The sequence below is a fragment of the Sesamum indicum genome, linkage group LG5 (assembly GCF_000512975.1).
Source record: "Sesamum indicum cultivar Zhongzhi No. 13 linkage group LG5, S_indicum_v1.0, whole genome shotgun sequence".
NCBI classification, from domain to species: domain Eukaryota; kingdom Viridiplantae; phylum Streptophyta; class Magnoliopsida; order Lamiales; family Pedaliaceae; genus Sesamum; species Sesamum indicum.
In genome coordinates, this window is record NC_026149.1 from 9216835 (window position 1) to 9230197 (window position 13363).

The 13363-nt window shown below is 35.5% G+C and overlaps 1 protein-coding gene across 1 annotated transcript; it reads right to left on the bottom strand.

The window, feature by feature from the left end:
* LOC105162292 (protein ABHD17C) lies at nucleotides 849-5717 on the bottom strand. Its single transcript, XM_011080297.2, has 5 exons — nucleotides 5041-5717; nucleotides 4115-4151; nucleotides 3682-3918; nucleotides 3548-3595; nucleotides 849-1526 (listed from the first exon to the last, which is right to left on the bottom strand). The coding sequence occupies exons 1-5, from the start codon at nucleotides 5340-5342 to the stop codon at nucleotides 1266-1268; spliced, it is 885 nt and encodes a 294-aa protein (XP_011078599.1). The 5' UTR covers nucleotides 5343-5717; the 3' UTR covers nucleotides 849-1265.

Consider the following 13363-nt stretch of genomic DNA (forward strand, 5'->3'; position numbering starts at 1 on the left):
AGAATGATTTATGATTGTACTGTACTCGTGTACGTCTTATTGTTTAATGAAATTTACTTTTACTCAAAAAAAAAAAAAAAAAGAAATGAATGATTGTGATTATCTAAAAAAATTTAGAATTTTGAAGAAAAAATTTAATTTGGATCAAATTTGGCCAGATCAAAACTAATTATATTAAAAAAATTATAATGTACTTGTCGTGTGATTGATGCATACAGTTTAAGAAAAGTAATCAATTATATGACAAGTATAATACACTTGGGATGTGATTGATTTGATTAACTCAAATTTGATTTGTGTGAATATTTTATGATTTTGAGAACTCTCAAGAATTAGGTGTTTTTATTTTATTTTATTTTATTTTTCCTTTTTTGACTTTTCAAGAACCATGTGAGAGGAAGGTTACTGGTTACATATCCCTACCAATCTGGAGTGACAGTTATCAAGACATCATAAGCTGAGTTCTCCAACACTTTTGCCCGAGTTTAGTACTACAAAGAATCACACTGTAAGAATCTCTTCATACACTTGAAGAACATTCTACAACCTTCTGAGTCAGTCAATATATCACTCAAGTTCAATTGTCTGGAATTGAATGAGAATGTAAGGATACTGTGAGATGAGTTATATGATGACAATTTCATATATGATCTAACGGTATGAAATGAGTTATATGATGACAATATCATGTATGATTTAACGATACATCATCAGATTTGGATGCTTTGGTTTCTTCTAAACTATGTAGAAACAAACATCATAGACTGATTTATGCAAGCCCAAAACTCGTACAATCAAAGAAAAAGCAAGAACGTTAAGTCATCGAATATGTACACGAGAGACGAAAATAAATGTTTGAACATCAAAACAAGGAGAATTTGATGTGCAAAGAGCAAAGGTTCATATCCATTGTTTGCTTCACAAGGATGATGAATAAGGGGGCACCTCGCCCCGCAAGACGTTAACAATCTATTACACTAAGTTTTGCAGCTAAACCTTGACATCCTAGTATACATGAAAACTCCAATGCTATGGAAATAAACCATACCTTGATGTGAGCGGAACTTCCAATCGTCGTTCTCTGTCAGGAAAAGATCCATTTGCTGATTCAGCAGGCACTGGATCTCAAAAAGCTGCAATGTTTGTAAGTATTGCTTCCCTATAAGCTCAGCAGCTGCTGTGTTGAGTCAAGTTCTTGGAAGCAATCAAATGAGTTCGAACACTTCCCACAATGGTACGCCAGTAAGACTGTCTTCATGCAACGGTTATCTTTTACCAAATCTCAAGCATTTGTTGTGTTTGATTTCCGACATGTTTGTGGCAGGAGCGGAGCGGGCCTTGCCCCTCTTTGAGAAGGAGAGTTTCTCCATTGCGTTTACAAATTTCCGTAAGTGTTTAATGTACTCCGGAAACGTTTCAAGATTACAGTGCCCTCCACCTTGGACCCATAATGGCTCGTACTTCTCTTTTGCGAGCTCCCATAATCTCTTGCCGTGGGACAAGTCAACAATATCGTCGTTCGTACCCTGACAAATAATAGCAGTAAAGAACAGATGATAGGGCACCTCATAGCAGATACATAGCTTTTGTTGGCAGTGAAAAATTCAATAAAAGGAGTAGCAAAGAAGTTTGCAGCGGAGATGAAAATCTGTATGCTGGATGAAGATGAAACAAGGTCTAACATGGCTGAAAAAAGCTGCTACTAGTGTGAAATTGCACCAGAATTCTATTCAGCTAACCTATTGAGGTTCTCCAGCTGCCGGTGAACTGACACATTTTGCGTAGTCATGAAGAAAACTGAAGCTCCTATAGTAGAAAACATAATCCTGGCTTGTCTCATGGCCTTCAAATTTTCTCCTCTCTAACAAAATACATATTTAAGCTGGCTAGAAAGAAGCATTCACCATGTAATCAACTACAAGGCCGTGCGTAGATTGTTAGTGTAAACTATAAAACCTTAACGAGCTAAGGACTTACTAGCTTTGAGAGAGCAGACTTAAAGCTAAAGGAGCTTGTAGAAACTTTCATATCTAAGTCTAGCTACAATATTGTGATGTAAACAAGAGCAAGGGAATAGTTGGAGCAGATCTTCAAGAAGAGAGCTGCCGAATCCTTATTGTAACTTCTATAATCGGTCTTGGTTGCATCATAAAGTTAGACTGTACGTAGCTGAGCTCAATCAGTTAATGTCTCTTAACAGATTCTGGGTGTAGTTTTAAGAAAACTTGATCACGTGAAGTTCATATTTGATTATAAACCTAAAGACCGAAAGATGTAGTTGGGAATTTGAATTTTATGTCTAAAGCAACATTTTATATAAGCAATTCAGCTTTTGTAATCAGAGATCCAAGCCTATCTGGAGCAATATATTAACTACGTGATTTCTAGTTTCAGAATTCATATTCCCACCAACCACTAGGAAAATCATTCCCCAAATTGAATCCTTATAGCCGTAACACCACATTGCCAGCTCATGAAGATATGAGATGACATAAAATTTGGATAAGAAGGTAATAAGAAATAGTGCGCATGCGGGACTTCAAATTGAGAGCACAAGCACTCCAAACCAGGCTCTCTCCATTCTCTGTAAAGCTACAGTTGAAATTCAGGTCAAGCAACAAGGGAAATTCATGTGGATACAGATAACTGCGCAGCTCACACAGTTATTCAGCACGAGGAACAATAAGGTTATTCAAAGTGCTAAGAGAAGGAGAGACCCATGTGTGCTTTCATACCTGCGGAGAAAGTGAGCATTGCTTGACATGATCAGGAAGTATTATCGTTAAAGAGTTTCAAAGTGATACCATGTCTCGCTGGAGAGGTGAATGCTAATACCCACCTTGCATAGGTCAAGGGCTTCGTAAATACTTGGAAAAAGGATTTCTCGCCACCAGGAGTAAAACAGAGAAAAGTGCAGAAGATTAAAGGAGGATGATTGTAATGACTATGAAGGTCAAGAATAAATTCATCTGCTTGGCCAGCCATAAATATTAGGATGTTCAGGTAATATGATTTAAATAGAGGCGATGAGGGTGTTGAGGCTGAGAATACCGAAATAAGTTTTGGCTTAAAGGATGCTCCCGTGTCCAGCCTACACACTACACACAACTAAACATTTTCTCAAACTATAGAGTATGTTATAGGGTGGTTGATGTTTAGCTATGAACGTTCCAGCATCCCAGATAGATTCTGGCAAAAATGTTGGATTTGTTCATAAATTGGGTGTTTGCATCAATCATTTTCACAGAACAAGGACAAATACAATATAGTTGTCAGCAACACCTATCAAACCGAACCACACTTCTGGAGCTGGTCGCGTAGGTCCTGAGTGTGATAGAATGACATTAGTGGCATAAACCTCAGTTTGATTGTGTTTTGTGGCCAGTCTAGATCGTGGAGGAGTAATGACGGTGTCACTTACCCAATGGGGGATTCTAGTGTCCTATATTGTGAGAGAATGTGACCTAAAACAGGTGCGATGGTAGTGTAAACACATCTTGACATTGTATCTTGGAGTAACAGAGGACAAAAGTGAGAGATGTCTTACATGTATGACCAAAACCGGGCAGCTGACATTCCTGATTTTGTCTATATTCTGGAAATAATAGACAGAGATCCTCAATTAGAGACATCCCCGAATAGTAAAGTCAAGAACAAAAGTTAAGAGGGTTGAAAACTTACTTTGAAAATGTCGAACCAGAACGTCACCTTAACATTATACAGAACTCGTATGCCTGAAAGAATTGCACTATGAAGAACAATAGCTCTTAACCGTGGAAACTGAGCAGCCAGATGTAACGTGGGACCACTCCCAACAGATTGGCCGTACAGAATTACATCCTCTTGCTTGATCCCGTACTCACTCTTCAAACAATTATAGACAGCCTCAATGTCATAGTATGTGTTCAACTCTGATGGCTGTAACAAGTATAAAATAACTACATCAAATGAATCCATGTGGCAAAACTCAAGCTTGAAAGACTCAATTCCACAATTCCTCCTCTGTCTTCCATTATAATGAAAATTCATGCTCAAATTGCTTTATGGTCAGTATGCCTTAAACCCTAAGATAAAATGAAATTTCGATGTGAATACTTTATGAACATGTTCTCACCTTACCAGTAGATGCTCCATATCCAGAATAATCATAGCTGCAACGAAGTCAAAGAATATAGGATGTCAATAAGAATGAGAAGAATGCTCTGTGTAATTCTACTTGGCAAGTGACGATGATGGATTACGCTAGACCAGACTAGCAACCATCAAGATTAGTAATACCTCCAAACCCTGCCCTAAGCTAGTAGATACAAGCACACTTGCAAACAAAAAGAGGAAATGCGAAAATGGCATTGATCATGATGTTGATTGACTACAAGTATGGAATTCAAATAATAAAGAGGCCAAACAATAAGCATGGAGATGGCCGCTTTTTGATCATAACTCGACATGATGGAGTCCGTAAAAACCACAAATTCTGGTGACTAAAACACTTGACTATTTCGTATGTTAGTAGTCGAGAAACTGAAGAGCAATTGCTCGTGGAAAACATATACAGTGAATTATACTAACAGGGTTGCAGCTTTGAACTATGTTCGGTCAAGATAAAACCAAATCATAAACACTCTTCAATGGTCCAAAGATTGAAAAAGTACCAAAAAATCAATGAAAGAAATAAACCCTGTGCAACATCAGTCCTGACAACCCTGAACATCAATTCAAGCATGATATGAATCCCAGAAACTGATTTCCAAATTCTGATCAACCCATTTCCCACACAAATCTCCCATTCACATTCAAAGGCATTACATACCAACAGAAACTACAAATCTTCAAAAGAAAAGATACGTCTTCCTCCAGTTTCCATATCCATCCAACAGGAAATAACCAAAATCCAAAACCACCCAATTCAGGTGCCTCCACAAGAAACCAGAAAAGGCCCATTAAGACAACAAAATAGGAAGCCCAAGAATGAAAACAAACATGAATTTGCTCAAACACACAGACATAGGATCAAGAAACACAGAAATTCAAACAGCAAACCTCATGATGTTGACACGGAGATGTGCTCTGAGCTCAATGAAGAGCTCTTGCATCTGCCCCAAATCAGCAGCGTTGCCATGGGAGTACAATATGGTGAACCTCCCCGCCGGGTGCTTCCAGAAGGTGGCTACAATCTTATTTCCTCCTTTCGTATCCAGCAAATGAACGTCGACGTTCTTATCAGCCGTCAACCCACTCATCACCAGCCTCCCACCATCCCCTTCTTTGTACACCTCATACGTTGGTGGTTCAGGTGGGAAAAACGCAAACTTTGCAGCCACGCTTGACGTCACATTTCCCATTTATCCCTTTATCCAATCAACAACAACAAACAGCCCTTTATCAAGAACCCAATTTTCACCATGAAACACAACAATTCAAGCCATCAAGAATGCCCCAGATTATGGAACTACCACGGCACCCTTTTCCCTCCTCCTTGCGTCCTGTTTGTTGGGTTTTTTGTTCTATCTCATCTCCCCCGTCTTTCTCTTTCTTTCTTGATTTTGTGGGTTTGTGATGTCGATGACTATGGCGGTATTGGAAGATCCGATCTAAGCGGAAGATGGAGACAGGTGAATCAAAAGAAGCAAACAATGAAGAGAAGTGGGTGTGTGTGTGTGCGCGCTTTTGTGTGTTGCATGTTTGTTGGGGTTTTCGGATGAGTTGTAATAAACAAATGGATCCTTGTTTGATGTATGGTTATGGTTATGGACACCCATTATTGATCAGGCTAGTGTGAAAACCCAGATTTGCCCTTTGTCTCCTTGTGCAATTTTCAGAAACCTTGGGCCACTCTTGGTGGCATTCTTGGTACATTGAGTTTGTTAATAATCTAGGAATTATTACATCAATGAAAATTGTCATGAGGAGGACTTTTGGGCAGGTTGAGAAATAGTCTTCTTGTCAAGAATGTTCAAAGTATGTAATAAAAACATTAAATTATTTGGTCTTGATTAGGTTTATATATATATATATATATATATATGGAGTTTGTTATATGATTCTTGTTGATTGGATTATTAAACATAATAATTATACACTTTACTAATTATATTATCCAAATATTTGCCTCCACGTTGGAAAAATTCATTCTACATCACTCTCTAAAACAATTAAATTTTTTAGATAAATTACAAAGAACTTCTCTAAAGTTTGTCGTACTTACAATTACTGCACTGTCGTTTAAAACTTATAAAAATTCCTTCAAAATTAACGGTTATCTAACAAATACTCCATCGTGATAGCTCATTATAGAGGGTATTAATAGTTTTTAAAATAAAAATAATATATTTGTCATTATAACAAATACTAAGAAAATCAATTGTAATTTATTTTAAATTTTTGCTATATTTAGTACTTTATGTGTTCAATATATGAATGATTGCCATACCCCTTAAAAAATAATACATGTCTGAACTATTCAGCTCAAATACAATGGGTGTAATATAAGATTTTTTGAGATATAATAAAATTTGAAATTAAAAGTGAAAACGACCTTATTTAAATAGAGCAAAAGTGCGACTTTGACGCCAAAAATTATTACTACTAAAAATTAAAATAATAAAAAAAAGAAAGAAAAAGAAGGAAAAAAGAGAGTGATAGATGATTTCAATAAAAGAAAAGGTTAAAAGTGGATGTTGGGGAGACTGATGGACGGCTAAGATTCGGTCAAAGGCTGCTGCAGATGTACAAGAGGAGAATTACAGATTGGGTGTGTCAGAAAGACATTGTCAGAACCGGACATTCTCCCTTTGTTTTTTGCCCAACTCTTTCCACTTCTTTGACTCTTCCTTAACCCAATCAAATTCCTAAGCCTAATTATAATTATAAAAGTAAAAAATTACATTGATGTCCTTCGAAACTATATTTAAATAATATCATTTGTCAAATTATTTGTATATTTTTTACGATTGTATCTATAATTTCAAAACCACTCATATCCAATAATAAAAGTTTACACAAGCACTCCATAAGGTACATTACACTAACACCCTTCCAGGGCGTCTGTAATTTTACAAAGGGTAGGAAATATTTGTGTATTTGGAATTAAACTCACCGGGAGTCAATATAATGAGCTCTCCCAAGGTTTGACATAATTAAAAATATTCCTCATTATTTGAAAAAGTACTAATATTTCCTGATTTTTGACAACTGCCCAACAATTAGCCCAATATGTCGGTCTCTATTAGGTTTTCATCCATTTTTTGTGAACTGACAAAAATGCCCTTGTGGACTATAAATTATTATGTCTTACTTTTTGAAATTTTCTGAAATTTTTATCGACTAGATGGACATTTTTTTTTTTTTACAATTTTTAGAGTTTTTTCATCCACCTCATCCGATTTATTTTATATATATTTTTATTGTTGAAAAAAATACTATAAGAATAAAATTGATAATTTCAAACGACTTTATTAACTTTTGCCTACAAAAAATAATTACTCTAACCTTTTCCTACTTAATGAATAGTATAGATAGAATACTTCACATGGTATAATATTAATTGTTATTGACATATGCTTTGTACATATCGAAATACTTTAATATATGCGATTTTATATAATTAAGGTGTTGGGAACAATGCGAGAATCATATTAAAGTTGTATGACATTCAAGAAAGGCGATTTTGTTTTGTTGTTTGTTTCATGTTACGTCTTTATTACATCTGTTTTTGTTTTTTTTTTTTGGAATACATTTATGTATATATATTTGGGTGTGAGGATTTTATTATTTTTGTTATATAATTATTTGAGTTTTAGATTTGTTGAAATAAAAAAAAAATTGTTGAATATATATTGATGACACCAAATTTTAGCCACACCACAAGGGTAGAAAGATTTTCAGGGAAATCCTCAGATTGACAGGGACTAACCCTGCAAAATAAAGGTTAGCAGTCCGATGCTTAAATCAGTAACTTTTATTGAAAAAGATGAAAGGAAAACTTGAATCAAAGTGAGAATAATGGTGAAATATATAATATTGAAGTGAAAAATATTCGTGTGGAGCAAAATGTAAGCTTAGAATAGCCTAAAACGAGAGAGAGTTGAGAGAATAAGTAAAAATTTGAGAGTCCTGATTGATGTTACCAAATGATTGTACACTAGTATAACATGATTTTTTTGAGGTTATTTTATATGCCTCTACAACTATGAAAATTGCCTTTAATACATATAGAGGCAATTTTCATAGTTGTAGAGGCACATAAAATAGCCTAAAAAAATCCATGTTGTACTAGTGGTATAAGGCCTCTACTCATAGGTTTCTTTAGAGTAGAATACGGGAATTTATTGTAGAGAGCCCTATATTATTTGAAATTTTTTTGAATTAGCTAACTAACTGAAAAATTCATGTGTGATTTGAATTTGAATTGGTTGAGATACACCTTGTTGACTAGGTATTTTGTCAAGTCTGCCTGAAAACTCGAAAGTCTGTTATGTATAGATTACCAGCTTGTTTTCCATCAATCTACGAGGAGCCACTTGGAGATATATAGGATGGCATGTCTTAATATCTTGGGGAGCTATATAACATGTTCGATCAAAATGGGCTCGATTCTTGGGCTTGCAAATTCAGTAAAGGTGAAGGTAAATGTAAAGGGAGATAACCTTATGGGCCTTAACTCCCAACTGATAGGCCAGCCAAACTTGAGACCACTAGGCTGATGTGCATTACTTATGAGTTTATGAAAGGCTTTAGAGTGCATCATCACTCCCCCCCACCCTCCTCGCTTAGGACTGCAGATCGTAAAGCTGGACTACTGGAGTAGGTAGAATATCCTGCCAAAAATAAAAGGACTTTTGTGTTCATCAGTAGGGAGAATCCCACTGTGCCTTCAAGTAATGCAAACCAGTTGAAGAGCTAGAGAGTCCTTCCATTCGAAGGAACTACAGAGTGCTGACCTAGGAATTTTTATCTACAAAAAGGGATAATCAATAATAATTGCAAGAGATAAGAGAGAAGAAGAATCCCTGTCCGACTCAGATGTTCACCAGCAGCTTTCGAAATGAAGGGGACTAAATAGGAACAAGAGGGATCTACTGAAGAAGATCCTTCCTTTTTTGATTGGTGAGTTGGCCAGCAAGAAATCTGAGTCCTACTGTCTAGCAAGGTGGAATATATAAGGGATTTTCCTTTTTTAGAATTTTTACAGTTCTTAAAATCAAGGTAATTTTTTCCTCTTCTCCCATTTTCTTCCTTCTGCCGACATTAGGGCTTCTAGCGCTTACTTCGGGAAAAAAATTATCAACACCTCACGAATTCGAGCTTCTTTCCTGCTAGATCCCACTATTTTTTAGTCCTTTCACTCCTTAGGTACGTTTCTCTTTTTCTCTTCATGCTTTCTTAGTAACCATGTTGAAGGGGGTTTTAACGGACGAATAGTGGAGGAGTTGTTGATGGATTTGGTGAGCTCGTTACGCGACGAGGATGAAAAACCTTGTCAGGCTTCGGGTCAGGGGTCATGACATGACCATGCAACCAAGTCTATAGCCTTAGTAACATGAAGCCCTCACTACTAAACCATAAATCCAAACTCAGTAATAATACTTGAACAATAAAATCCCAATTCATATTTGTCGCGATAAAACATAAATTTTAAAATCTTAACATTACACCAAGTCCTAACAACTAAATAGAAGCAGAAGTAATTCGAATAAATAAAACTAAATAGAAGCAGAAGTAATTCGAATAAATAAAATTATCTGCGGAACTTATAATCAACGCCACTTATCCCTTGATTAGCTACCACTTATCCTTCTCACACTCCTCATACACATCATCTGCAAGATATGGTAAGTGGAATGAGCCACTATTGCACACTAAGCGGTCCCTACCTCTTACAAGATGAGAACATCAGATATTGATAATGCACAACTATCATTTGCCAAAATGTTTAAAACCAAATGAAATAAATGAGGAAAATGTAACACTTCAAAACAGTTGATAACATAATGAAAATTCTAAACTTTTCGATCAAAATAAATGCATATAAAATAATAGTGTGTGACATTCACAATCTTGTTTAAATAGTGCAAGTGCTTTCGTAAATCAACCATTTTAGTTAAATAGGCATGCTCTTGTTCACTAGCAATATAACAGACATCATACTTATTTGTGACTATTATTATAATTCATAATTCGGGCTTCAATCTTTAACCCTGATTGAGAGGATCAGACATCAATTCCTAGTTTATAATCCCAACTGAGAGGGTCAGACATAAGTTCTCATTTATAACACCAACTGAGAGGGTCAGTAAAAAGTTTTTGGTTTATAGCCCCAATTGAGAGGGTCAATAAGAAGTTCTCAGTTTATAGCCCCAACTGAGATGGTTAGTAAGAAGTTCTCAATTTTTAACCCCAACTGAAAGGGTTCAAACAACTCTAGTTTCCCCCCAGTAAACAGTGATTTCGTTTACGGTTGAGCATGTTCCATCTATTAGTCGATGACTTGAGCATGCTTTATCATTGCTTAAGAAAAAAACTAACATAACATTTATCACATGTGTCTCAATTTCAAAAAGATGTCAAAAACATAATAGACAGTAAAATAATTTTGACACAATGTTATGATTTTCAATTTTCAAGATTCACAAAGTGCTTGCATAAATATTTGACAGAAAATCCAACCGCATGTACCTCAATTTGAACTTTTCCAATTATCATATACTGGCATCACATTTTACTACAAATACAAAAAATATCATTTGAGATCAGAAAATATTAAGTAAGAGGGAAAAATCCACTTACAGAATATACTGAACTCAAATCCACTTATTTGGCCACTTGTTTCGGGTTGAATCCTATAAGTTATTTTGATCATAATTCCTATAAATCAATAATTACTTAAATCACATTCATCCCAATAAAAATAGGCCTTCAACCTATTAATTCTAAATAAACTAACTATGAAGAATTCTATCTTAATTTAAACCTAAATGATCTTACAAACTCAAAATATTAGTTCAGTACACAATTGGCTTTCATAAAAATAGATACCCAAAATAAATTAATAATACCTAAATTAATTGCTGATTTTAATCACTCCATTACTCTTTCATCGATTCAAGTCAAATAAAGTAACTAGATTAAATAGATAATAGGGTGATACCAATTGGCAATCTTATTAAATGAATTTTGTAAAATTATATACATAGTATATGGATGTGAAAAAATTTATATAAAGTGCTAAAGGTATTGATTAACATATTTAAAAATATATTAGATAAAATTTAGTTGAACAAATAGGCGCGTGTAAGAATTTTCAAAATCGAGTTGAAGAATAACTATGATACAGACTAGCAGTTTACTTGTGATGAATATATCTTGTAATAAAAATTTATAAAAGTTTTATAACCAAAAGATATCTAGAAATAGGTTGAATATTTCTGAAAAAGGGGTTGCCATATTCACGCCTAATTTTTGGCAGTACATGTGCAACAATTTTATAAATTTTATTACAATCAAAATATTGCAGATACTTTATGAATAATTCGACAACTCAATAAGGTTCCATAAAAAAACTGTTCTTGATAAAATAAAACGCTTAATGTTCACACAAAACGAGTCTTTTGCCTATGCTAAAAAATCGTTCCATCAAAAACACCATCAACGCGAACTCTCCTTTGAAACTCTTTCTTTATTAAATGTAAAAATCTCCAATCAATTTCAATAGAAATTTATAATTCATACAACTATATAAGTACTAGTGCTAATATTTTCACACCATGAATTCAAGAACTTAATCAATTATTGAATTCCTAGAGTATAAATCATCAAGATTACAAAGAAAATAACCTATCACATCACTACTTAATTAAACTAAAAATTTTGAGATGATGACTACCTGAAATTGACAGCTAGGGAGTTATTTGGCTATCTTGTATCTCCTTTTACCACGATGTCATTTAGATTCGACAATCATAAACTTAAGGTATGAGTTTATGGTGACAAAAGGTTGGTTTTGTTTATTCCCGCTTATGAAGAGGTGTGTGGAAGAAATAGGTTTCTTGAGTTTGAATGGGGTGTATTTACTTGTTTTCGGGTGGTGGTTGGGTATAGATAGGCCTAGGAGGTTGAATTCTATTAAAAGACCTCCAATCGCATTTAAAATCCAATTTCTAGGAGGAATAAAAATACATCTGAAAATAACCAAAAAAGATAAAAATTGCTAGTCAAGGTGTGCCATAATAAGGGTTAAACTAATTGGTTTGACTTGAAGGGGTGCGGGTATTACAAACGGTGCTGCCTCTAACTTTGCCCTTTGTTAGAGCGAGGGCGAGGAGGAAGTAAGCAGTAAAAAAAAAGCTAATAAATAGGAGATAGAGAGAAGACAAATTTAGGATAGAGTAATAGCCTCGGAGGTAGAATCTTTTGGGATTTTTCGTTCTTGTTTTAGAGATGTTGATGTAAATGAACTAAGGACGAAGTATGGGATACCCAATAAATTCCGGATCAGGTTGCTTTCCCCAAATATCGCCCTAACTTTTTGCCCTCACGCTTTGCCTGTTTTTATGTGGTCCAGCTGGAAGCTAGGTTGCACTTTCCTATTCACGCCTTCCTTCCTGAAGTTTCCACCTTGTTTAAGGTTCCTCTAAGTTAGCTAGTCCCCAAATGTTTCAGTCTGCTAAACAGCTTTATCATGTTGATTAGTACTCCAGGCAAGACCTCATCTACCGCCTATTCATTTCATTTTTCGTGCTGAAGAAAGCTAGTGTTGGGTTGTTCTATTTCACCTCTAGGGGGATGCCCACTTTCTGCCTTCTGATACTACTGTGAAAGAGTTGAAACACCACTAATTTCTTCCCCCATTTCTTGGCGTTTCCCCATTGTGTAGATTACTACCCCTCTTGAGCTTCTTAGATATTCAATTCGTACGCGCCCAACTATCTTCTTGCTGGATTGCTTTAACATCTCATTATGATCCTCATAAGCTACTTCATCCAACTCTCCTCCATAATTTCAAGCTAAGTTCTAAAGATTCCAATATAGATGGTAGGTCTGCGTGCTTTCTTGTTGTATTTTTTCTGCCTGTCTAACTAGTTCGTCTAACCTATTGATATATTTGTTTCTGTTGCAGTCGAAATGTTTAATCGATTGCTGCAGAACAAGGTCCTTGAGGAGGAGAAATCCCCCGATGCTAGTTCCTCTACCGACTTTCTTTGTTGAAGAGTCCACCCCCACTCTGGCTAGTTCTGCCTCAACGGGAGACCCAAAGGGTAAATGGCAGGCGGATCCCCCCCCCCTCGACGCCTAATAAGAGGAATAAAGGGTCAGCTAACCTCTAGCTCCTCGTGCTGTTACATGGGCTGGAACTCCCAAACTTGCT

Bases quoted from the DNA above. Each gene is read 5' to 3' on its own strand.
- LOC105162292 (XM_011080297.2), bottom strand. From the start codon at position 5,342: ATGGGAAATGTGACGTCAAGCGTGGCTGCAAAGTTTGCGTTTTTCCCA. The intron at 3,919-4,114 runs GTGAGAACATGT...TACTTGTTACAG, and splicing joins ATGGAGCATCTACTGGTAAG to CCATCAGAGTTGAACACATA. The intron at 1,527-3,547 runs GTAAGACATCTC...ATTATTTGTCAG, and splicing joins GCCCGGTTTTGGTCATACAT to GGTACGAACGACGATATTGT.